The 27,275-nt window shown below is 45.4% G+C and overlaps 1 protein-coding gene across 1 annotated transcript in view; it reads right to left on the bottom strand.

Moving 5' to 3' along the window:
- Positions 1–27,275, bottom strand: part of DCC (DCC netrin 1 receptor) — a 593,344-nt gene that overhangs the window by 144,323 nt on the left and 421,746 nt on the right. The window contains exons 10-12 of the mRNA XM_067315554.1: positions 19,553–19,701; positions 17,930–18,068; positions 8,787–8,836 (exon numbers count right to left, since the gene is read on the bottom strand). Coding sequence (XP_067171655.1) covers positions 8,787–8,836; positions 17,930–18,068; positions 19,553–19,701 — 338 coding nt within the window. The remainder of the gene's footprint in view (positions 1–8,786; positions 8,837–17,929; positions 18,069–19,552; positions 19,702–27,275) is intronic.

The following is a 27,275-nucleotide window of genomic DNA, read 5'->3' as shown; positions in this document are numbered from 1 at the left end:
TAATATCCTGGAACTTATTTTACCCATGATCTAGGCCTGTTCTTTGAGTTTTGGGGTTTTTTTTTTAATATTTAATACTTTCTTGATATCATCACTAACTAACCCAAAGATGAAAACTTAAACTGTAAAAATATAAATACAATAGAAAGATACTGCACATTTTGTAAAAATGGACCGACTCAAAACAGCGTCTTCCCCAAATACAGGAAAAAATTCAAAAGTTACGCACGAAGAACTGTAAAGAATTACCCAAATCATCCTGGACACCGAGGCGGAAATCCAGGGGTCGGAATTCCAGGGGACACTGTACGGTGCCAAAATGCCGGTGCAGCGTCGCGGAGGTGCATCCTGCAGCCAGCAGCCCTAGAGGCTGCGCCTTGCCTCCATCAAGGCTAGATGACAATTTTAATAACTTTTTTCCTAGTATCAAGTTACTGGGTAAAGCAGTTACAATATGTATAACAGCTCCTATTTTCCCGGTCAGCGAGCTAAATATTTTGCTAACAATAACATCCCTTTGGGGTGAGTAAAGCTGGACCCAAGCAGGTGCCAGAAGCTCAGGCTTTGCGGTTTGCTCCCATTTAGAAAGGACAGCGGCATCTTAACCTGGTATCTTTGTTTATTCCCAATGACACACAAAATCGTGTTTCCCCGACCATGGAAAACGAACTGCCAGCGTTTCAGCCCAGCAGCTCCTTCCTCTGGGTTGCTCCTCGCCGGCAGAGGGGCAGAGTGGGGCAAGGCAGGACACCTTATCTGCTCTCCTGTGACTGCTGATTCCTTATGACCTTGTTTTTCTCCTTCTCTAGTCTTTTTATTGTTTCTCTCAGAGATAGCCAGGACCATATAGCTCTACTAATCAGTGTCATAGCTCATTAATTTGCTTTATTGGTCTCTGGGTAAGCCTCTCGCGCTACACCGTTCAGAAGCCACCGAGTCTCTATCATTAAGAAATAACTGCCCAGAGCTTCTATTCTGCGTGTTGCCTGGGTGCATTAAGTGGCTTAATAGTATCTCTAAATTTATCTTAAATGAAAAGGTGGCTGGAACATTCATCAGCTTAAACAAGGTTTAATCAAATCCCATAACATAATGAATCTACCCAGCTTTGACACCACAACCTCTGGGAGTTTATACGTACTCAGCAGTGAGGCATCAGATCCGGATGATACTCCGAAAGCGTGATGAAATTATCCTGCTATTCCAGGGAATCAGTGCAAGGGGTACTTACTAAGAGAATGACCCCCAAACGGCTTTGGTCTCGGCAACATATATAATTAAAAGTGAGAAACAGATGGTATTGACTTACAAGCTATCAGCAAATTTTCTCCTTTTAAAGGTTAAGCTCAATGCTTGTTTCTGTCCTTCCCCGTAAGTAATAGATTTAAAGGTTAAAGATCTCTTTCTCTGTGGCCTTCTCCATAAGTAATATATTTAAAGGCTATATACATTATTTCTAGAGGACACTTTTCTAAATAGTGGTGACAGTCATGCCGATTTTGCTTTTCGGTTCTTTTAAACTACATGCTTGATTCCTCTACGAGATGCTTCCAGATCTCATTAATGTTTATTTTCCCTTCTCGGATAAATTTTCTGGACATTCAGCATGTTTCCAAAACAACACTACTTTACCCTGCACTGCTTCTTCATTTTGCAAGATGAGAGAAAAGAGTTTTACTTTCCCTCCAATCTCAATTTTAAGCGTACAGCTCATCTCTCCCTACAGCACTCACATGTATCGGGAGCTTCCAGCCTCCACGGGGCTTTGCAAACTTCAGCTAATTGAATACGTTACCAGGAGTTTTTCACACTTTGCAAATACCACGTTAAAATCCAGCTTAACTACCCTGCTATTCCGTCATCCTTGCCGTGAAATGCCACAGAGAAATATCGCAGGGCAATTTTACGCGCTGGGTTAGCCGAAGCAAGCACTTAACCTCATTACTTGGCTTTCACTGCCGCTGAGCTCTCGGGGATTTCTGGTACTTACTGCCTCGGATGTCACCTCCGCCGGCAGCGTGTTTTTCCCTCTTGCTGTCAGCCCCCCGCTGTCGTCCTCCCCCCCCAAGCCGGACCCAGCTCCTCCGGCCGGGCGACGCGGCGCGAGAGGCGACAGCTCTCCTCTCCGCCCCCTCCGGCACGTTACAAAAACCCACCGTCGTCCTCACGCAGCTTCAGACTCCCCCAGGAAGGGGAGAGGAATAACTCTCTCCCGGGGCAGCGAGCCAGCGGCATTGCGGCGGGACGACGCGCAGCCCGCCAGCAGCTCCCGCGGAGGTCGGGGATGCAGGTATGGCACGCTTTAACGCGCATCGAGCTGCGAGGGAGCTGCAAAGCCGCGGAGTTAAACGCGTTGCGGCAGAACGGTTGATCCCTTTAACGGCGCTGGAGCAGCTGGGCCGCTCGTCTTCGGCGCAAAGCAGTCGCCAGGCCCGGCCGCCAAGCGATGAAAAAAAACCCACGCTTTTTCCAGTGGCAACATCTGGCTGCTCTGTCTCACGTCTGTCTCAGAGCATCCGAAGGCGACGCTCCTGATGCCTGCACCCTCCTAAGCCGCGGAAATCAATTTGGGGGCCAAATCAGAGCGACGGAGACACTTAATAACGTTTTCCCGTGACGGCTCAAAAAGGGTGAAGTCTTTGTCAGGCAGATGGTCAGACTGCTGCCAGTTAGGTAGCGACGACCTTAATTTGGAGACCCCTAAACGTTTTCCAGCCGAGCGGCAGACCTCCAAAGCAAAACCGCCGGCCTAAAGCGAGCAACTCGCTTTCTTTACGTCCCCCTTAGGCTCACGCAAAAGGTACTAGCAGCAAGGGACGGACCGGGACAGACCGCGACGAGGCTCGCAGCCTGCGGGGCTCCGGCGCGCCGAGCGGGGCTGCTGCCGAAAGCGCTTTGCCCTCGCCGAGCCCCCCGCGACCTCCCAGCGCGCAAACGCCCGCTTAACTCCAGGCCTCACGTTTCCGTCCAAATGCGGGAACGCTTTGCGGAGCGGCTCGGGGTCAAAGTCCCCATGAATATGGAGCGTCTCCAGAAGCCACATATACGTGTGTTTAAGCAGGGTGAAATTAAGCAATTTGTTAAGGGTGGAGGTCCTGCTACCCACTAGCTTACCCCTTTCGACGGTAAAATATGCTCGCCTTCTCTGCAGAGAGTTCAAAATGTTGCATATTACAAAGACTTTGCCAGGAATAATTGACCACACGAGGCAAAGAGAAGGGGAGAGTTTTGCTCAGTGAATGTCAAACCATCAAATTATTCACACTGCAAGACACTAAGGGTAATATTCAGCAAAGTGCTGCAAATGTAGGATTCAGGGGTACGATCCCCAGCTATTCCTAGCCTAAGCCAATTTCTCCTATGTTGAGTTTGAAACAAAATCCTGTATTTTTTAAATGTAAATTGATGATAAAGATAATGAAGAAACTTACAGGTTAAGTTCTCAGACCCCCAACTACAGTATGAAAAATCTTAATCCAGAATCAATCCCTATTCTTTTGAGTGGAAGTGTATCTATCCATGGATTAAATCACTACTCAATATGACCAAAGGAAATCTGCTCCTACAGTTACAATCACTTCTACAGCTTTCTGTGTATTTTAAAATGACAAGAAGAAATAAAGTAACAGATTTTTAAATGATTTTTAAACCTGACAGCTATTTATACAGTTCAAATTTGCTAATTATTAACATGTATCAAGCATTAAAAAATACAGAAAGTAAAAACCCACCAATATTTAAAGAAAGGAAGTAAGGAAGTAAACAAATACATAATAGCATTGGGTCTGCCAGTGGGAGAAGCTGATGCAGACAGTTCTTTGATGGAACTCTGTTCATCTATTAAACATTGCATATGCCCTGTTTCTTGAGCAAAGCAGGATTTCTGAACAGAAAAAAACAGAAATATATCTCATTTCCCATTAGAAACAATTCACGTATCACTAAATTTTTCTATAAAGCAAGGACAGAAAGGGTTATTTTTTGTGTTGGATTTGATTCATGCATAGAATTTCAAGTGAACGGAAACGCATACATATGTATGTGCACATGGATATACGCTTTCCCTGCCGCTGCTCGCCTTCTCTAAACTAGATACTGAACATGATTAACTCGTATGAGAAGAAAAACTCCAAAGTACGTAGAAAGTTTTGGGGCAGGGAACTGTATTTATGTCACAGTCGCCATCATTATCAATTCTGATCCAACCGAGGGCTCCAGTCACTCCATCAATATTAAGCAATAATCATGATAATAGCAATTCATATCAAACATCTTCCATTTCTTGGCCATCTCCGTTATGTTATTAAATTAATAGATCTGCCAGCACCAAAGAAAGATAGCATAAAGACAGAAATCTTATTAAACCAGAGATAAAATTTTAAACAACTCTGGAAACCACCACGGCGAGCCTTTGGTCTCTTTTGTGTGCTGCTGAAATCCAGTTAGCGAACTATGATGATTATTTAGCTACTTGTTTTGATTTAATCAGTTTGCGAATTGTAAGCATTTAATTGAATTAGTTCTCAGTGACTGCTGCCAAGTTAGAAGGGAACCAAGAAGAATACGATCAAGACAAAAACAGGCTGCAGCAGCACAATATTTCTGATTACGACAGCCTTTGACAAGAGGGGGAAGCGGCACAGAGCTCACTGCAACGTTAGCAGCTTCGCTGTGCTTCGACCACAAATGCCACAGGACTCATATTCCAAAAGAACGGGCAAAGGCATTTTGCGGGCATGACCTTTGAAGCTGGTTGCCCTGTTTGAAAACTCTTCTTTCTCTAGTTTTAGTGAGTCCAGTTCGTTTCTGCCGTATTTTTTCTTCAACGCTACCTAAGTGCAGATGTTTAAGCTCTGTCCCAACCGTATGAAGGTCTGCTGATATGCAGAGGCGTATGTACTTCTCTGCTCCTGTACTGCCCATAGAATTAAGCCCAAAAGAGTCCAAATGGCTCCACACCAATTTTTGTTTCTAATAAGGAGCCTCATTTCATATGCACTCTCTTAAAATACCTTTTAATACAAGTATCATTTCACAAACGGTGTCAGCTTGAGAGCTCAGAGTAACAGGTTTTCCCCATTAACGGGGGGACCCTTCGGAAAGCTCCGGCTGTCACCTGCGCAGATCCCTGTTGGAGCTCAGCTGACACACCTCTATCTGTAAGTACCAATATGAAAGAATTAATACCATCATATATCTTAGGGTAGGAGTATCCATACCCCATCCCATGCAGCATTTCAGCCTACAGCTTATTTTCCTGTTTTTGTTCTGAATGCTTTAAATTTGAATGATCACTACAGAAGGTCACAAAACATGATCAACTGCTCTGCGACATTTTCCCTTGAGAGAAGAAGTAAGAAAAAGTAAACACAAAGGTTTGGAACAAGATGTTCCAAGACATCAATGCCCTTTGGGCACTACATGTAAGAGGAATTTAAAAGTGACTGTGACTGGCTGCATTAAAAAGAATAAAAAAATCCTCAGAATGGACATTTGATTTCATGAAAACAAGAAGTGGAGGAGAGAGATCAACCTGACAGGTACTCAATGTTCCCAGCAAATCAGCAATCGCATGAACGCTCACCCCTGTCAGCGAGCTTTGGGCTCCTGTTCACTGCTGCTGTGCCCATGGGGATCTCTGAAGAGCATGTCCATGGGGACGGTTTGCTCCTGAGGGATCCTGGTAAGACAAAACTTGTGGGGGGTTTTGTGCCTTTCCTCCATGTCTAAATGGGCCCAGTATTGAAATGAGCTACAGAATACAAAAACTTATACAGTTTCAATAAATACAAGGTGTGAATAAAAAGAAAAGGAATAAGCTCAAATATATTTCATAATGCATTAGGAAATAGCACTCAACGAATTGGAAGCATAATTAAAACCTATTATATGGTGCTCCAGTATTATATTAGGAAATAATATCAAGTGACTTCATCAATGGCATGGAATTGTTAAAGATTTTTTCAAGAATGTAAGTACACTGGATTTAAATAAAATGAATACACCTTTTAGAAGAAAACAGAAATATCTCTGTTGGAATGACAACAGATCTACCTATGGGTGGTATATATAACCTACCAATCCCGTATTTCTTTCCCACATCGCCGGTCACCCGAGAACAGCTCTGCTTCTCACGATTCCAGGAGATCGCTCTAGCTAACCAAACCGCAGTTATGGTTACTGCAGATGTTAAACTGCAATCAGGGAGCAATTGCTGCTCGTTCACCTAAGTTTAAGTGATGCTACTGCTGCTGAAGCCTCACTGGAATATCACGGCTTCTCTTTAAAACACTTTTCACCTCGGTTCTGATTTTAACATGGTCTTGAAAGGCAACGAGGCTTATTAGATTATGTTGTGTGTGAACGTGTGCATCTCCGCCTGTCCACCTGGGCAGCCAGGTAATACTTTTGATCCCTCTGCCCAGTCCACTTAAACACGAGGCATAGAGGCCTGGGGGGTTAAACCCTGCACAGATCCGGAGTCAGGTGGAGGAGGAGGAGGCCGGCTGGGTGCTGGAGGTGGCCGCCAGGGCCAGCGCCGGGAAGCTCGGCTGCGCCTCCCTCCGGCCAACCCGCCAGGACCCCGGTGCTGCTAACGCACTTAAAACATAGACTGGCCGCAAAATCTAGAGGAACACGGCTTCACTACCGCAGATGCTCACGGTATGACGGATCTCTGCATGTGATTAACTATATTGCTCTATTATAATTTACCAGATAGCAATTCCCTTCTTGAACGCTATTCAGTGATCCTAACAACTGAGCAAATGCCGTTTGATAAAAATAATCAGGACTTTACTCACACATAGTTCTATTTTGCATAGTAAAACATCATAGCATCCTATTTATATATTTTTTTAACTTATACTAACTGTATGAACCTCTAAGAGATTAGGGTGCATGCTTTTGCTAGGATTCGCTGATTTGGATTACACAGTTCTTTGATGCTTCTGTTTATATCTTCTCATGCCTGCACTGAAATGAGGTACAAACAATGTTTCTCAGAAAAACTAACTGAAAATGAACATTTTTGTCTGGCAGAATTTCTGAGATGCTCCACTGTGATTCTATCCAAATTGGTGAGCGAGCAAGAGAAGAAAAATAAGTCCTCGCAGAACTCCTTACAAGATGCCCAAAATATTATTTTAATCCTTCCAAAGTTTTATTTAAATAGAATGAAACAAATATGTTTCGCTTCATTCTTCTGACCTCGACAGTAGTAAAGTAAAAATTGAAACGGCAATTCCAAAGGATCCCGTGGTGTAATGATGAAAGTAACAGAATACAGCGCAACAAGAACGGCCTGAGAATTCGCAAAGCATGAAATGCCTCTTTACCCTTACAACCAGAAGCTAGGAGAAGGGTGGTTCAATACTTTCTTTAAGCTTCTTTTCTCTCCAAAAGCAAGTTTTTGCTTCCCAAAGACCTTCAGGTGTTTCTCATTTGCCTGCCTGTCCCAGGCGCAGACACACCCAGGGTGGCTACAGCCGGTTGCCCAGGACTCAGCTGGAGCGCGTCTGCAAAAGCCCCGAGGATTTACCCTGTGCACGAAGGTACCGGTGCCCAGCAAACCCCCGCGGAGGAGGGCGATTTACCCCAACAGCCTTGCCTCCATGGCCCTGACGCACACGCAAGTTTGGCCACTCTCAGGGGAGCCTGAGGGAGCCCGAGGCAGACAGTGTCTTATGTGAACAACAGCATCTTGTGGAAACAGATAACCTTGCGATAGCCTCAGTTATACCTGGTGGGCCATATTCTCCGAAGGCACTAGTTAACATAGCTCCAATAAAGGTATTCAGCAAAGATAACGGTGTGGTCTTAAGTGCTCTTTAGTGCTCAGGTGTTTAATATTTATGCCCAGCTACCTCTCTGGTGTCACACATTCTGCTGGCAAAGTAAAAGCAATCGTACCTGTAAAAAATTACTTCCAGACGTTAAAGAATGAAGGAGAACATGCACAGCTAATTGTATTTTCAGTCTCCAATGTGTTTTGTTTAGACGAGAGAAAGCAAAAGAGAAGTCAGACAGGGCAGCAGAAAAGCAGAAGTTCACTCAAGTGCCCACAGCGCATAGTTTACCAGGGACTAAGCTTCCTAATCCGTAAACGGGCAATGTCAAAATCTGCTGAGCTTGATTTAAGGACTTTGAAAGCCCTAATGCCACAGCATGTGGAAGTGCTAAGCAGTATTACTGGCAACCAAGGCCACGTCTACCGGAAAAGCAAAGGAAGCCTTGGCTGGCTTGCCTTCCTCGTCACAAACCGGACTGGCAAGAAGCCACCGAGCCTCGCTGCCGTCACGTGGTTTTCGTGTTACGCAGTGATTACAGGATGCAATTAGCACCAGGCTGCAAAGCACCCGAACGAGGCCCCAGGAAAAGCAGGGGAAGGAGCAAACCTCTCTTTGCATCTCGGCAGCAGCAAGAAGCTGCCGAGCCCTGTTCGCCAGCGCTTCCCAACCGTTCCCATCCGTGAGACCCGGCCTGGGGGAGGGCGCTTTTCCTAACTAAGCGGCTCTGGGGGCTTTGCGGCGTTGTGGCCTGCGGAAAGGAACAGAAGTAAAACGCCTGCCGAAACGACCACCACAAGCGCAAGCAGCAAGGCACCAAAACGGCGAGCTCAGCTCATGAGGAAGGCGGAGGGGAGAAACACGGCGAAGCGCTGGGTGAGCTCCTCGACCTCTCGCTTTGCGAATGCAAAATCTACGCCAAGCAGGGGTGCGCACACAGCCACGCAGGACGGCACGGCACGGCACGCGCACGCCGCCGCTGGACGGCGGCAGACTTACCCTTGAATTAACCACTTCCAAGGAGATGTTCTGCGGCGTCGCGCTCGGTACTAAAAGGGAAGAAAACACAAAAAGAGAAGGGAAACGCTGCCATTAGTACCTTGGGTCAGAATAGGTCGCATCAAATATTTCGCTTCTTGGAAAGAAACGAGTGTAGCTTTTGCACCTAGTTTATAATCTGATCACAACTGTGCAGATAATCCAGGTGGCACTTCAGAGGTCCCCCAGAGAGATAAAAACCAAGCGCATCTGCTCCTCTCCTCTCAGTTCTGATAGACCTATTAGTGAGCCCTTTATGGAGCCAGGCAGCAGCTTCCCTGCTGGGAGACCAAATACTCCAATTCAGTTATTTGCTATAAACTTGGTCAGAAATAACAAGAACATGTGGCAATTCCTCTGGTTTTTACGTAGTAAAATAAGTGCGTTTCAGAACACATTTTATACAAACAGACCAGGGCATTCCCCTCTCGTTGGCACCAGTTTGCCCCTTTTTTCTGGGATGCCTAAGGGGGAGAAGAAAGGAAATTTTGTCTCCAGATACTGTTAAAACACAGTATTTTACATTAAGACTCTTTACTTGTCATACACATTATAACTTACCCTGGTTTTATACAATTAAACTTTGTTATATCCGCCCTAATAAATATACTTCAATTTTAAATGTCTAATACCTATTCAATACATGATCTTACAAAGATTCTTCGCGAGGCATTAATGAGATGGTCTGACATCCACAGCCTTAATTAAAACAAATGGTTTTGAGTCAAGTTTTTTTTTCCATTTAAAACATTCCTTTAACTTCACAGTCCTCTCCAGCTATGGTCACAGAAAAGCCCTGTAGAGCACACATTCATTCACCGAGACTCAGTCCTGCCACGGCACCGCGAAGGCCACATTCGTACCAGCGAGACACACTCTGGACACCAGCAAATGCTTAACAGACATATGGTTGAATAGGTCATTAGTAACTAATTATTTACAGACAACATTTCTTCCTGTTTTCCACTGCATCGCTATATATTTCCGTTTCCAATGTGCTTGTGCAAGAACTGGTCAAACGAATATTTCTCCAGCAGATGGCAAATATTAATTCAACAGCTGAGGAGCCAAGAGCTTTAAAAATAAGTTCTTAGCTCCTGATGCATCAGCTCCCCAACCTAAAGCTTTGTTTTCCTTTTAGAGAACTTTTTGGCGCATTTATCACCAAGTAGAATCTATACGTAAGTATTTTTGTAAACCCCTTATTCCGGCCAAATCTTACGGGGTCAAGGCTAGAAGGAACGGATGGAAGTCTAGGCACTGTACCGCACAGGAGGACACAGCAGGTCCAGCTCACAGGACGTCTGTGCTGGCTTTATAAGCTGCATTTCGAAGGCAGCTCTTGGCCCATGGAGGCAAGCGGTGCCGACGGGCTCTCCGCTGGTGCCCAGCACCTTCTGCAATGTACGGGCTGCGTCCACCTCAACATCTGTGAATCTATAAATAATGCAACCGGTGCCAATATATGAAATGCACCCGTACAGTCGTTAAACAAAAGAATCACAACAATGAATATACGGGATACTCCCCTAGATTATTTTAAACACCCTGGTCATACAATTCCTAGTCATGTTTACTTTCAGTAAACAAATCCCCCAAGTGCAGCATTTCATAGCGTCCTTGACGCATGCTAGTTATTTGAGGATTTAAGTCAGTCCGATTTAAGTCATCTGTCAGAGCAAATAAGAAAATCACATTTTAAATACAGGTGGCAACATAGCAAAAGTCACAACAGCCAGCTAAATAGGCATGTCCCGCTGTCAGCAATGTCCCACATTAATACCGTTGTCCTTCACAAAGGCTCTGTGAACCATAAAAAGAAAAAATGATGCATTTGAATCATAATAATCTGAAAACTCGTTGCTTGGAGGCAACGGCACAGTGAAGGGTTTGGTAAGGAATACTGAAACTGTTCCTCAGTCTGGAGGCTCCAAATCGCAGAGATTTGCCTTTGGGAAAGACACCGTGCAAGCAATTATCTGAATCCGGTGCAAATCCCTTAAAATGACAGCTCAGGCTCCGGACCTTTGTGCTTATTCTGCCACAGTCTGATCTGAAGATGTGTTTTCAAGGAATATTCATAACTAACTTGATATCCTGGCCTTCAACCATCCAGGACTGTTTTCCCATCAGAGCAGACAGGGCGCGCGGGAGGAGCGAGCGTGTCGGGCTGAGGGACCCACGCTCCCAGCTCAGCTTTGCCAGGACCTGCCAGGAGCCCACGGGCAAATTGTTTCACCCTTTAGTTTCCTTTTTGTCTCTTCAGATTAGAAGCTTTAGAAGCTATTTTGGCTTAAGTGCAGGGATTACTCTTTATTTGTTTCTATACTGCCCAACACAGGGGAAAGTTGATCTGACGTGTTGCTAGCACAATAACGACGCTCCATCTCCCTAATGCCCTGTAATACAGAGGAGATGTCCTCGATCTCGGTTGCCCCATTTTGAGAAATATCGGACAAAAAAAGTGTCTCTCTGCAACGTACCTGGTATTAAAAGGCAAAAGAAAAGCAAGTAAGATATTTTTTGGACGTTTCTGAATTAATTGGGTATGGTGAAAGGCTGATATCTCCGGAAAAGTCTGTTTGCATTGGAGAAGGTTTGTTCTTGTTTACGAGCGAGTCCCAACTGCTTAAAGCGCCAATTCGCCTCCGCTGGGATTTCTCCCTCGCACCCCTCTCCCCAGGCTCGTGTCGGGGGCACCTGCCACCACCCAGGGGCACAGCTGGGGGAAGCGCGAATGGGCATGAAGTCGTCTTCTGACGGTGGGGCGAGATCCCCTTCGGTGCTGAGCTGGCCCGGGGGATTTCTCCGGTTTGTCTCTCGCAGCAGTCCCCAGGGGCTCAGAGACACAAATCCCACCTGTGTCATGAGGAGAACGTGACTTCTGAGTCATGATACGTTTCCATGCCACAAGCAAAGCAGACAGGCACGTTTTTGACCAGCAAATTAAACTCCAAAGCCTCTGTTATAATCCTTAGCCGCTGCCATCTTAAGTCTTCTCTTGTCATTACTTTTGCATACAATCGATACTAATTGCCAGTGTCATTCTTCATTTTTCTTTTTGTCTTTCTATTATTTTGATTATTTCTCTTTGGTCATTGCTTGTCACATTTCACAATTTAGTTTCATATATAACGTAACTGATGCAATTTTCATCTCTTCTTCCAGATCTTCAATCATACAAGAAATAAATCCAGACGAGATCCGGCATCAAATTCAGAATCGCTTTCATAGCAATACTGTCTACCTTTATTCCTTGTTCCTTCTTCAGTCGAGGGGACATTGGGTATTACCGAGAGATTCTGATTTAGTATTTCAAGTTACACAACAGTCAGAGGATTCCTCTATCAGACTAAGCGTTTACGAGATTACAATTACTTCTTCCAGTTTTATGCCTTGATCAAATGAAGAAACTGGATGCACCTGGAAAAATCTGTTTTTTTGTTTATTAGTCACAGCTTAATTACACCATTGGAACGTGGAGTAGGATTCACTTTATCTAGCATTAGCCACGTGACAGTCAAAATGGGGACGGGGCGGGTGGATATGAACCTGTACGTGTTCCAAAAAGATAAAGATGGATAATATAATTTATGGGGAATTCACTATACCGGAGAGGTTTGACTGCCAGGGTGATACAAAAAGAGAATTTATCCCTGAGAGATTCCCAGCCAGGATGACTCTCGTATCAGGCTCGTCCACGCTTGCGGCTTGGCCCCGCACGGGTCCCGCTCATGCCCCGCTGTAAACGCTTTAGCAGCCTGTGCGGCCTCAGCTGCTCTCCCAGCTCGCGTGCGCACACGTGAATAGCTACTGATAGCTGAAAAACTTCACAGGCTGTCTCCTGTGTCAAGTCAAACTTCAATCTTTAATTTTTACTAAAAAAAATGCATTCATATTATAATTATGGATATAAATTACGTTTAAATCAAGTAGTCAGGAAGCATGAAATAAGACTGTCTGCCAATTGCTGGGATTAAATGCATTTTGATAAATTCATAAGCATGATAGCTCAAAGCATTTCTGAAATGGCATGCAGCTTGGCCAAATATTAACTGAGCTGTATTTTAAACCAGAAACTAAACATTAAAGATACAGTATTTTCCTTGATCCGGTAAATTGTGCAAGTCTGGGGTTTTGCCGTTTGTGGAACTGAAGAGCCATACTAAATCCCTTTGATTGGGGTATGTTTCTTGGACTGTACATTAGATCCCAGAGCTTCACGGACAATTTCTGCCTACAGACCTGCAGGGAAATAACAGTATAGGCTTTTTTGTGAAACTATATACCATGTCATACACTCTAAGGCCAAGGATTCGCCCAGGAAAAAAATAATCCACTCAAGCACAGACACACTCTTAAGAGGGAGATTTAAAAACGACCCTGTCATTTTTACAAGCAGAAAGGAAATTCAGATAGACCAATCTTCAAGCCTTTTCTATCACTTTTGACTTTCAGTTCTGTTTCAGACTAGTTTTTAGAAAACCGAAGATGGCTCCCCTTTGAGAAGTGCCCATCTCCATGGACCTGGACACGAAGACAGCACGAAGCAAAAACTAAACGGAGCTGGTCGTGAAAAGCAAAGTGCTATTCGTTATATTTTCGTCCAGAGGCAAAAGCCCTAGTCAGGAACTGGGAAACCCAGTTTCTGACTTTTTTCCAGCACTTGATCCTGACTGATGAGGCCTGCCAACCCTCAAGCGAAGGTGGCGGAGGGATCGCAGGCCAGAAGCTGTGCAGAGCGCGTGGGCCAGGGCTGCCGGCCGGGGAGCCGAGCGCGGCAGCACTGCTGGCGGCAGCAGAAACGACACCTGCCGGGAAGGGAGATGCGGATACGCTGACCTACCGGCTTTCTCCTTCCTTTCTCTCTCCACCTATAAAGCAGGATGGATTACATGTCTTTGTCTCTCTTGTCTGTGTAGGCTGTTAGCAATCCCGCGCAGGAGTTATTTCTCGCTGTTTTGTCGTGCTCCCTCTGGCAGAACGGGCCTTAACCTCGGGAAGGGTCTCTGCAGGGCCGTAAAAAAGCAGCTGCAGTAAGTTTTGCTTTTGCAGACTCAAGCTCTACCAGTTACAGCTTCCCTGTGTCGGGTGCCTCCTTCCTCCGCTGCGATGAGTGCACACACGCCAGCTCGGACCACTGCGCTATTCGCTCGCGGCTGGAGAAACGCCGGCTCCTGCCCCAGCCGCTCCAGACAGCCGAAGCTGCTCTCTGTGCCGGAGACTGAAACGCTTCCAGGTAGACCCCGAATAAAAAGGATGAAAAGATACCCTAGCGCTATCTTCTCTTCTTTCACTCCAAATCCTTCATTTCACCCTTCTGCACTTTGACTGCTGTGTGGGCTTTAAAAGCCCTGGGTTTGGGTGGATCACTTGGTTTGGGGGCAGGGGGAAGGATCTGAAAGAACAAAATTAACATTAACAGACACTTGCTTAACTGTACTTGCCCTGCGGCATTCCAGTTTCCGAACATCTCCTAGATATTAAAGAACAAGTTAGCATTAGAGAAGGAGCAGAGAAGCTTAGCTGCAATGCAGAATGCTGTTTTAGGCAGCTTGCTAGAGAAAGGCACAACGAAAGAATGTCCTAGAGTGCAAAGGTGCCTTCATTCGTGATCATCCATAGGACGTCCTCTATGGTGCTTGTCTGCCTTCATTCATGGTTATCCACAGGACATCCCCTACTGTGCTTGTCTGCTTTCATTCGTGGTCACCCACAGGATGTCCTCTATTGTGCTTGTCTGCCTTCATTCGTGGTCACCCACAGGATGACCTCTATCGCACTTGTCTGCCCACTCAGCCTCTCCAAGAAGGCTTTTGGAAGGAATAACTCCAAACTTCACTCACCCACTGGCCATCAAAACTGGAACTGGCTAATAACGCAGAGACCGCACTGAGGACACCCAACCACTCGCCCCTGAAAGGCACCTGTGAACCATGGGCAGGCTGGAACCAACCGACTTCATTGCAGAACAGACTTCAGCTTAAACAAACAGGAAAATAAATGCTGTTTTCTTACAGATTCCCAAAACAAGGGCACCTATACACCACATTCCACTCCTGTTTTCTGGAATAGTCTCACAAAAACCTTCTCTTTAGCGACGATTTTTGTTCCCAGACAGGTGAAGCATTCTGAAACACTTGCAGAGGATAATTTTCAGGCTCATGAATAACAATCTCTCCCTTTCTCACTTATGATGACATTTAAAACCAAAGTGGAGTACTGGGCCACAGTTCTACACTTCACAGTGTGAATTAAATCTACATACATTATGCAAAATATTCATTTTCACTTGTTTTCCTTTTGTTTTTATAATTATAAGTGTGAAGTAATTTATTCTGCCAAGATCCAGTCTGTATTACAACGGAAAACTGAATTAGATGGGTAGACATAAGTAGCACTTGAAAAAAGCTTGCAGAGGTGTCAAATGTAAAATAATAGCACCAAATGAGCTGTGGGGATTGCAGATGACTCTGCTGAAGACATCGCAACGACAGTCTGGAATACCATAGACTAAAATAGCGCGACAGATCCAGGAACTCCCCGCCTTCTCGCTCCTGGCCCCGGGCACCCGGATTCCCGCTTGCTCCTTTGGCCCCTCCATGCTGGCCCCGATGTCACTCTTTGAGGGTCCCTGTTTTAGAGGCTTCAAACTCCTCCACTCCTGTCCCAAGCTCAGGGCTCTGGTGCCCCAACCCAGAGCGGCCAGATGTGCCTTTTCAGGCTGGAGCGGCTTCTCCCTTTGCTTCCCCATGCCATACCGGGCTCATTTCACAGACTCCCGCTGCCCACAGCACTCATCAGCTCCTCTGGCTTTCCTCCCACACACGAGCCTCTACGTCTGTCTGCCCCTCGCCCCTTCCTTCCCTGCCCATGTTCTTTATTTCCAAATTAAATTTTGGGGAGCCAGGTTCAACCTTTGGAGACACAGAGACATTTCTGAAACGCTCTCTGAAGCACTTTACATTCCCCACGAATTCTCCACTCCTGCCTGGCTCAAGAGCACTGTCCCTTTTGACACTGGCCAACAAGGCAGTCCCATGGCCAGCGGCTTGGACCTAAATGCTCGACCTAAAACACCCTTTCAGAACGTGCTTTCCCCGCTTCTGCTCCTCTCGAGGTCACACAGCCTGGCGGTGAGCTGCAGAGCGCGGGAGCATTCGGACACCAGCACCTCGACAGGGAGCGGGCGGCAGTGAGGGAGGACACGATTTCCATGGGTGTCACCAGCCGCTTGTGCAACCCAGAGATGACCGCCAAAGTGCTCTTGGCTGTAGCTACATTAAACAAATGTCAGAGCTTTGCAATGCCGTGACACCTCCCTTGTCTTCTGATTTGCTCCAAGATCTATAGAGCCTCCACTAATGCTGCCTAGAAGTTCACACAGATTTTTTCAGTTGATCAGACATAGCATTTGGAAGTACTGGGTCACCAGGCAGATAAACAATCAGACATACAACTCTCATTCTTAACCTTATGCAACGATTTCAGTTGTTTTGGGCACAATGACAAGGGACGGTTACTACGTTTATAATAAAATGAGATAAAAATTTGTAAATACAAAGGGACGAAACTCCAAGACCCTGGTTCTCTGTTCCAACATTTTGTTGTAGCACCTATCTACAGCGTGGAGAGTACCAACAGTATCTGTGTTACGTGCTGCAGCTGAAGTAGCACCGTCTTGGGTTACTTGGCATGCCGGGCAGCCTTCAAGAATATGCTGCTTAGCACAGGTCACACTTCTGGGCGCAGAAACACCTATCTAGTTTGACATAGATAGTTGAAGCCCACAGCAGCACATTTCTTGCCTATTCCCAGATTTTATAATCAAAGGTAAAAATAAACATTTTTTGCCATGCAAGTGACCTTAAGTCAGTGATCCAAACACAGGACAGGGCAACTGGAACACCCATACACCTTCATTTATTAACATGAATGAAAAAAAACTTTAAAATTTTTGTCAGAATGAAAATAAACTGTCTGCAACGCTCACTTTAAAAGCTTAAGTTGAAATCTCTTACATATCCTTTAAACAAAACGCTGGCATGGATAAAAATCTTCTAACCTTCCCTTTTAGAGCTTTCTATTTCCTCCAATTATAGGTCCCAGTTATCTTACAACTGGCACGTCACTGTCGATTTCGGAAGTAATTACATCGAACTGCGTTTGGATCTGGCTGCTAGTTTATAAACTCTCATCACTCCATTTAATCTTTATCCCCGCAGTAAGCATCAGTTATTCTCTTTTAACTGGTAGGACTCTGTTTCCTTCTAAAAATAGTAAGAACCGTCTGGCAGCAAAAACTCTCTTCAGAGAAATCAGCACGGTCTGACTGACAGAAATCCTGGGCTTTGTATGCACAAATCCTACGGAGAGAATTTGCCTTTCATTTGGATGTTTTTTTACACTTTTGTAGACCAAATGACTTCAATAACGTTATGTCTGTTTTAGCCACCTATGGCGATCAGACCCACTGACTTCAACAGGAGTCAGGCATGTAGAAGTTTTTGATATTAGACACAACTAAGTGCCTCCGAATTCAAAATAAAATTCAATTTATCACTTGGAGCATGCAAGACGCACGAAGCACAGTGCAGGCTCTGGGAGGAATGACAGTGCAACCATCGTGACTGAGCAGAAATTGAAACACAGGCACATTTTCTAGTCCAGTGTTTGAGATACAAGGAAAAGCTAGGCAGCTTTTATTCAAATGCAGCTATAATAAAACAGATAAAATTTGCTATTGAAAGCCTGATACCTGTGCCTAAATTGAGGAGAAAATAAAGACTGCAGTACACTACCTCGATAATTTGATATAGGAAAAATGAACTGAAGCAGTTATCATTGGAGATGATCACTAGCTCACTGGGTACCACTGCAGGTAGATACCGAATCTCATATTTCTCTGCAAGAATCCTGCAAATTTAATAAACTTCCCATTTCATCGCTGTGTCTTCCAAAGAGAGAGGGCTAGAGGAGCTTTTGCACTGGCACGGCTCCTGGACGAAAGCGTCACGCGACGGGAACGGACAAATGGAGCCTGCAGGAGGCACCTGCCTCCCTTCGCCCCCGGTCCACGCCGGGACCTCCCGGCCTGAACTTACCGTCGGAAAGCGTCGTGAGCGTGATCTCCTCGGTGGACACGCCGGGGCCGTAGCGGTTGTAGGCCAGGAAGCGCACGGTGTACTCCGTGAATTTCTTCAGCCCTTCCAGCCTGTAGGAGAGCCCATCGACCTCGATATTCTGAGCACAGAGAAACGATCAACTGTTACTACGTGGGAACGTTAAAGAGAGTATGACAGCGATGCCGAGGGATGAGCGGATTAGAGACGAGCTTTTCACTCTTTAAGAAGTAAAGCTAAATCCTTATTTAAGTTGGTATAAAAGGTAATTTGTAACAGAATTGCTTGTTACAGCTCAGTTCTCAGTACATGTCTCTAGAGCTTCACATGGGGTTCAGGATACGGTGGATTTCAGGGCTTCAAAGTTTTGTTTAGTTATTTAAGGCACTACTAAAGGCACAGGAGAAAACTTATTTTTGGTTTAACCAATCGCTCCCACTCCACAGGTACACAGCAGGAAAATAAAAGAAGATAAAAGAAAGAAGAAAATAAAGGCAAAGGGTCAAAGGGGAATTTTGGAGAAAAGAAGAAAGCAAAATGAAGCAAGCAAAGGGATAAATGAGGGCCGAACAAAACTTCCTGCAAGACTACTGAAACACCTGCCACAGGATTTCTGAGGCCTGTGATTATTACAGTTACTAATAGTAGGCTGGGTCGGTTTAGAAAAAACGCAAGACTCTGCTATGTTCCCTACCCTGTCCTCCGTTAAAAACTTATTTAAACCTTATTCCACCCACAGAGCTAGTCCATACAACTATTGCAGCATTCCTATAAAATAATAGTTTGTAAGTGGTCAGTGCAAACAGCCTGAACTGCTTACAGGTTACAGAAAGCAAGGCTTCCTCACTCGCTCGCCACACAAAAGCATATTCTTATCGCAGAATTAGGACCAAAATTAAATGCACAGAATCAGAAGGAAGTTTTACTATTAGCACTTTCAGTCTGGAGAGAAAATGCATCATTCCGAGTCTGAATTTGTATTATTTTACGCTTGTACCATAGCCTTGAGAGAAGGTACAAGAAGCAATTAAAAACTACCTTCTCCAGGGATCACACGTACAAACTTCCATCAATGTCTTGACAGTTTTGCACGACATAAAGGGGAAAATCTAAAGGGTCTTGAAATGGCATTCGGCATTATTTGGAAATTTCAGTGTAAAGCTGGGGAATGGTTAATATAAGTACGCTGCCTCTTCTACCTCCCAAACCCGTTTTATACTGGTGTTATTTGGCCTAAACCTTGCTGCTAAGTGCTGCAGTTGAGTGGGCCAATCTCCTTCCTAGAGGGTCTTGTGGTCTGTGGCACCGTAAAGGCAACAACCAGGGTCTCTCTCCATTATTACCAGGTCTGTGTAACATTTGCCTAGTCTGCACATGTAAATCCTCGTGTTTCAAGCCTTTACCGTGCTCTGGAGACCTGACGGGATATACCTCAAATTTGTCAAAGCACACAAATATCCACGGTCAATGGGTTTTAAATTCCTAAGCCACAGTTGTTGTTTGGACACTTCCTCTCCTTCCCCTCCTATTTGCCGATGTGTTTTTTGGAAGCATAGGCTTGTACATCCCCGAAAGAAAAGCACAGCTGCTCCGGTCCCTGCTCACCTGCTCTTTTCCAGTCGCCGTCTCGGTGCAGAAGAGCCGATAACCTTGAATCGGACTATTTGCATAGGCAGGGGGATCCCAGGAAATAAGGATCGAGGTAGGTGAAGTAGATACAGCCCGCAGGTTTTCTACCGGCCCTGGAACTTGCACTGCGTAAAAAGAAATTGATTGAGTAAAAGCTCTGCTCCTGCACCATCGATTCGCTCTCTGGGCCCCAACGCACCGCTCAGCCCATGCCGCCTTCCCCAAAACGCAACCACCTCCCCGGGCTGCTCAGCCCCGAACCATCTCAACGCTCCCAAGAAGCCTTCGGCTCAGGGGCTGCATTTCATCTCGAATATTAATTTATTGGAAATAATTAGCCCAAGCTTCTAATGCAAGCAACAGGTTCGTGCCGAGACAAATGGTCAATACGCTGCAGATCCAGGTGAAGACACCCTATGGAAAAAGCAGGGAAATCACTCTCTCACCGCCCTCAAAAGAGCAACCTCCACGGGAACAGCACTTCACCAGCACAAACCAACAAACTTGGGAAAAAAAAGACACAGGTATGCGCAAGGGCGGAAAGCTCCGCCAGCGAGCGCCGCACTGAACGTGGCCTCCTCCGCTGCTCCCAGAGAGCCACAAGGGTCACAGAAACAGGTCAGCACAGAGCAAAAGCCATGGGTTTGATCCCACAAAATCATATTGCTTGGCCCATAGCACCGGAACAGCCGGCTCTCAACCAGAGCTGTCCTGCTCCGAGCAGGAGGCCAGGCTGGAGACCTCCCATCGTCCAACCTCAACCAGTCTACGACTCAAAAACCCAAATATGGCCTTACAAGTCAGGCCTCAGGAGTATAAGCTCTGATATTAAAACCCAGTTCCAGTTTTGCTCTTAAATAATATTCTTGCGTTTGTACAATGTCCAGCACTTACCAAAACGAAAGGACCCTAACAAAGCCATCTTATAAACCAAGTAACTACAACGAACGCGTTAAAATAGCCATTCCTTGAAAACGTTAACTGGTTTGATTAGTTCTGAGATATAGCAGTGTGACAGGTTTAGTCTTAAGTAGAGATCGTTATGAAATGCAAAACTGAGGCTGCTCAGACACAAGATGACGATGGCGGGTGAAGAAACCCGTAACTCCTCCTCAAACGGCAGCGCAAACCAACCCGTTACAACCGCGAAAGCAACAACGCTTGGTCACCGCTTGTTACGCACGCTGTATCTTCCCGTGCTCCAGCCTCACTGTGAACGCGAATTATCGCACAGCAGCTGTATCGTGCTTTCGCTGTCAGCTTAAACTAGTTATCCCAACAGAGCTAAGAGCCGTCAGGGACGCGCGGGGCTCCCGCGGCTGCTGCCCAGGAAGCGGCTCCCACCAGGGGCCCAGCTCCAAGGGGAGACTCCCCGCGTCTTCACCTCGAACTCGGGCAAACGTGGGTGGCAAAAACGCACAGGCCAAGCAGAAGGTGATTTCTGAAAATCTTTCACACAAAATAGCACCCTTCTGTTTTCAATAGCGAGCGCGCTGCGGCGTAAAACAAACTCAGGAGCTATTGTGCAGCCGACGGATAGCAGAATTGCTCCTGCAACAGGCTTTCTGCACAGTTGCATCCGCGTTACCAGGTGGTTTTACAATAACGGCTCTCTTTGGTAAATCTGTAGCTGTTTTGTGAGAGGCGATAGCCAAAGAGCGGCTGACCCTGCGCTCTGCTGCTCGGTCCCTTCGCGCAGACGCCAGCTGCAGAGCCATGAATTACCGAGAGGCTCCCAAACAGGGGGGCATCAGCAACGCACAGGTAGTCTTCCATCACCCACCACCTCAAGTTTAGCTGCAGCATAGACAGACTTATTTAAAATATTTTTGTTTTCTTCCTCCAGCTTTCCTTTTCATTGTATTTCAGTATTTCCAACAGGCGTTCTAATGTGCTTTAACTCTCAATATTTTCAGCGCAAAGCATTTAATAATCTCTCCTGATCCCTTCTGTCAAATAATAATCTAGTGAAAATTGGCATGAAGTTTTAAATCTTTTTCCTAAATACTTTTTTTTAATAGCAGAGAGGCTGTAGGACTGTTTTACATTCCATTAAAACAGGATATTAAACCGTGTTTCTTATAAAAGTCAGTCTTCTACAATTAACAGCATTCCTCTCTAAGAAGAAGGAAAAGAAGAAAGAGGATGGCCAGAAGAATAGCAAGTTCTCTTGTTTTTATGATGCTTAAACGTATTCCAGAAACCTCTGTTCCTCTGAGAATGTCCTCCTGCTCCCCCCAAGACTGCTCCGGGACCTCGGACTTCTCCCGAAATACGAGCTACGGCAACTGCTCACCAGGAGTTTGATGCTGCTCTCGCAAATGCCAGTTTTGTACCATCGTGCGACTTGGTGGAATTACTCCTATTCAGTAGCAGGAAAGGGGATCAGGCCCCAAGCCAGAAACGGTCAAATGCTTTACTTTTTTTCAGTGTCAGTTCTAGAAATGCACATTAACTGCCCTTCTGTAACTACTAATGTTAGCTGTCACTCGGGGTGTCCGATCCTGCCGCAACGGGGTAAACAGCTGCACGCAGGCGGTGCTGCAAGCGCGCTCTTCGCAGGGTCCTTACGTTTGATCTGCTGTAGGTGTCCCAAGGGCCAGCCCTGCAGTACTGCAGGGAACGCGTTCCCTTCTTCAGAGACGCTGGTACTGGGACCACTGGTTTCAGCTGCGTAAAATCTGATGTGCACGTAGTCAGCTTGGCCTTGCAATGTGCAGGAGCACAGTTTCTACTCTCATGAGCCTTTGCTCTTCTTGCATTGATTTCCTCTTTGCTATTGTTCACGTAACATTTTGATTATAACACTTAATAAGATATAACAAAGATGCCAGTGCCTAAAATAGGACTGTGGGCAACTATGTCAAAAATTGCTTGGCAACTGCTTCAACATCCTAAATAGCCCTCTCAAGCCTGAAATTTTCTTAAGTTTCTGAAGTTCTGCCTTCTGCACACACCCAGGACTGCCATGCCCAACTTAGACCTCAGCCCTGCTAGAGTTCAGGGGAGAAGCACCTAAACTCCTTGAGGGACCTCTCCGGCATGTGCAGGGTTAAGTACACATCAAGAACATTGCATTTAGCTCTAGCACAAGACACTGACTGACCTTTCATTCCAAATTATTGATGGGCTGAGGTCTCGGGCTCTAAGGTTCATTGATGCATAAGTATGTACTGCAGCCCTTGGACAAGAAAACAGAGGCCAAACACCTCCTTGAAGTTGAATGCCCAGATATGTGGCAAAAGGATCAACAGCCCTACTTGCTTTCTCTCCCTCCGGTCCCAGGGGTCTTGATTTCTGCTGCCTCGTGCTTCATGTTCAAGCATGAGAGTGGAGACCCACCTGTCCAGATGAACCTCCAGCTCAATAGCCAGGATGCTCCGATACAGAGAGCACCATTCAAAGTGTTCATGCGCTGAATCCCTTCAGATAGAAGGGGGCATTTAAAAAAAGGGTATTAAACCTCCGCATCAAATCTTCCTAGGAGAGAGCACTCCCCACCAAGCTTTTATAAGGAAAATAAAACCAGTTATCCCTACTCTTTTTTTTTTTTTTTTAAGAAATATTGTAGACATATAAGCTTGGGATTAGCATCTTGACTCTGTAACCTAAGTGAAAAGCTATCCATCCTCTCTTTTTAAACTATTTTAGCCCAACTGCAGGCTTGGTTTTACCATCCTACTTAGCACAAGCTGATTTTACAAACCGGCCTAAGAAGAGGCTGGGTCTGTTCTTGCCCTGCCTGGATTCCCTTGCCAGAGAGCCAGGGTGTCATCCCCCATGTAGGAAGCATGGGTGAGACAGGCACAAGACTCAGGCTACCTCATGATAGAGATGTACACATTTTGCAGCACAGACTGCCAAAGCACTGGTCGGGATCGTATTTAACGTTTCCTAGATAGCCCCAAGCACTCCTGGCTAAGCATGCGTACTTCTTGGACTGCCTTTCTGAGGCACCCAACTCTTCCCATGCACCGTATCAGGAGTCTGAATTTGGAGCTTGGGCTGAAGTGCCTGAGCTGCATCACTGCAGCGTCTCAGGTGGAGTCCTTTATTGTTGCTTTTAAGTCCTTTATGGGATTTGGCCTTTCCTTTTCTACCAAATTCAGCATCATCTTCTTCCAGCCAACCTCACTAAGCCAAACTCATCTCACTCTCTACTTCCTCCTTTTCTCTGCAGCACGGTACTAAAAATAAACAATCATCCTATCTCATGCCTCTTAATTCTGACTTATATTTCCTTGGTCTCAAACTCTGTGCCAGGCTAGCCATTTCCTTTATGAAAGCTGCTCTTTTATAACATTTTTTCCTAGTGATTCATTCTCTATAATGAGATGCAACGATTAAAATGTTCTTGTTATTACACTTCACTTTTCTTTTAAACAGCCGGTTCTGTGCTGATCTGCACCGAAAACATTTTGAATGTAAAACATTTATGAAGCCACTTGCAGTTATTGATAATAGAGTGCATACTTTGATTACGTCTCTGATCCCCCCCCCCCTTTCTCTGTAGTTAACAGCTTTAACGATATTTCATTAAAATCTGGTGCCATGCCGTACCGAAGGATGCAGCTTCAGAAAGCCTGCAGGCAGGGTAATTATTAACATAATGAAACGCTGCTTCCCCGCACTGTGCATGGTTAGAAGACATGACAGTTGTTTGGCAGGACTACTCTGGATGCCTCCAGTGCTCTCCACAAGAGTTGGTGTTGGATTCGGGTTTTGGAAGGAGCTGTCATTTATATTTTCAAAGGATCTTCTGGTTTTCATTAGTTTTTTCTGTACCTATTCACATGGTGCCCAGTTGTATGCCACAGACGGATGCGTTAATCTAATATCCTCCAGTTTTGTTAAGGAACATGGGGACCAGGTTTTGTGTCACCAAATCATGCCGGTGGTTCGGTTCTGAATTCTGCAGGGAAGGGAAATTGCCTCCTTAGGGCCTTCTTTACTGCCTCCCAGCAGGAGACCTGGAAATACATCTTCCTCCGTTCATCTACTGCGACCTTTTTCAGAAGCCTGGGAAAGGAGCAACTGGACTCAGAGGCCGAGATGGGCAGAGGCCTCCAAAGCTCAGGGAGAGGAATGGGTGTGACGGACAACTCAAGGGATCTGTGTGCAGCCAGAGACCCCCGAGTGCATACATGGAGTAGGGATCACACCAAGCCTTCCTTGCACTACTGCCAACCCAGGAGGCTCCATGGCAGGCCTCACGGTTCGCTGTTTTTTGGTTTTCCTAGTGACAGTGCCCTGAAAGTGCCTGCAAAGAAGGCTATATTTGTTTCAGGACAATTACAGAACTAGATGGGAATACATAGACCTTGCCTGGCTATATTTTTGACCTATTTGAAGGACAACAATTTCCAGTAAATTACTTCTCTTCATTGGGGCTTCACATATAACATTCCTCACTGGAGTACCACTCCTGCTGCAGCAAAGCATCCTCCTTGCAAAAATGTCTCTGTCTGCTTGCCTTCCCTGACTTCCCCCGGAAGACAAGATTTTTTTACTGTTCATACAGCAGCTTTCTTGGATTTCCAGGGATGACACGACTCCATAGTAGAGGTAAAGCAAAGCGACATACAAAGCATATTTGTTTTGTAGGATATTTTTAGTGAGAAGAGTTAAGTGACAAACTTAGATATGGAATTCATTACTATTTCCTCTCTTCCCACTGTCACCTTGCAGAGATCTCAGTGTTTTATGGACATTACTATGGATCCTCAGAACAGCTGTAAGAGAGGAATCACTCATATCCTCTTTCTAAACATTGCGCATAGGATGTCCAAGTGTCACTGGCCTGCTCAGAGTCATTCAGTAGATCTGTGACAGAAGAAAAAATTAAACCAAAATAGAAGCCAAGCCTTTTTTGGGGGGGAAATGATCTCCTTGCAAAGGAAGTTCTAGAAAGTCCGGAACAAGATGCAGGTGGGGGCATGGTGTTATCTTCTCCACAAAGAAATGCTTGACCAGATAACTGTAAAATAGTGGCAGCTGCAGACAAAGCTCAGCTCCTGTGCAGGTTCTTAATTAATGCAGAGACATTAAAAAGTATCTTCAGTACCCAGCATTTCCATTCTCATGCTTATTGACAGATTTTCAAAAATATTCAGCATACATCACAGTGCACAGTTCTAAGAATTTTGCTCTGACTGTAGGAATTGAACTGTTTTGAGGAATTTATTGGCCGTTAGTCCTGCTACTAGACTCGGAGAGAAATACGTGAAATGGTTTCTTGCACAGCACCAAGGGCTGCACTTGGGGCAGGAAAGCCACAAGACCGTATATGGAGGGGGGAGTAGGTCTGTTGTGACCATCTGCACTGGGGAGAAAATCTAAGAAAAATCAAAACTTATGAAGAATTCTTTCACGTCAATAATTTATTTGAAAGCCAATATGGGGTGTAAACATGAGCACTAAAATAATAAGATGCCACCAATGAAGAAACAGGCTGCAGCCAATGAGGTAAATTCATTTAGAAAACAAGCTTTTGTTGCAAAATGTATGTGGCTCTGTGTGTCCAAACATGCCCTCCATTTGTTTGAGGTCTGAAAAACAGAAGGAAAACCTTTCTGAATGGAAGAACACTTACACCGGCTGGAGGCCCTGCTAAGCACTTATGTGAAATGACAGCATCCACAAAAATAAAAAGCAACTCCTATTGATTTCAGTAGAGCCAGAATCCCAACCTTTTATTTTGAGAAACAGTTCAAAGAAAGAGGGGGTTACAGCAATCCTGGCTCTTGCGCAGACTTCCAGAGGGAGCTTGGATAAATAATTTAATGCTTTTATGCTTCAATTTCCTTCCTATAAAATGGCATAATAATATATCTCCTACCCATTCTTTATCTTACCTATTTATATTGCAAGATTTCTGGGGCAGGGAGAAAGGTCCAGATAAAACAAAGATGAATGCATGTCAGACAGGACTGACACAGAATTTATATCCCAAAGTCCGAAGCCACTATTTTAAAAACGCTCGGCAGCAGCCTGTTTACAGCATGTCTCTTCTTTGACCTTATATTTGTCATGGCGCTTGCATTACAGCTTCTGCTATCACCAGATCCGTTCTGGCAAAGCTCCTCGGTCCCAGCGAAACCCCGCGGGAAGTCCAGATTGGCAATGGCAGCACCTCTGTCCCCGATGGGAGCTGACTACTAGGTGGAACAAGCACCTCCACGACAAAGTGATGGGCTCACACATCCCATGGACAGTTGCTTCATTTCAGAAAGGCCAATGGTCCAACCTGAACAGTTTAAGTAGTTTAGTGGCCAGAGCACTTCCCAGGAATAGCAGGCTGGAGTGCAATTCCCAGGTTCAACTGCAGAAACTCAAGAGTCTATCCACAGTCTTGGGTCCAGACCCTCCTTTGAGTTTGTATAAGACATAGCACAGGCTTGATCTTCCTTTACGTCTCTAGACATGGCTGTAATACAAGTAACATCTAACAGTCTTTAAAGAGAGAGCTTGGATTATGATCGAAAAGTTTGAGAAGAACTTTGCACCAACATTCAGGAAAATTTGGTTGCATTGCATCAGTTGGAGGCACTGAACAGGTCTTCTTCCAGGGCCTGAAACAGTCTCAGTGAAGTTTAATTCATTTCCAGTGTTAAAAGGTAAAAAGTTCGTTATCACTGTCCCCAATTGCCACTATTTTAGGAAAGCTGCAGAAAGACAAATATACTCCAGGGGTCTGTTG

This window comes from Apteryx mantelli, chromosome Z, assembly GCF_036417845.1.
Source record: "Apteryx mantelli isolate bAptMan1 chromosome Z, bAptMan1.hap1, whole genome shotgun sequence".
In the NCBI taxonomy this organism is placed as follows: Eukaryota; Metazoa; Chordata; class Aves; order Apterygiformes; family Apterygidae; genus Apteryx; species Apteryx mantelli.
Note: the sequence above shows the minus strand (reverse complement) of the source record. Positions and strands in the feature narration are given on the sequence as shown.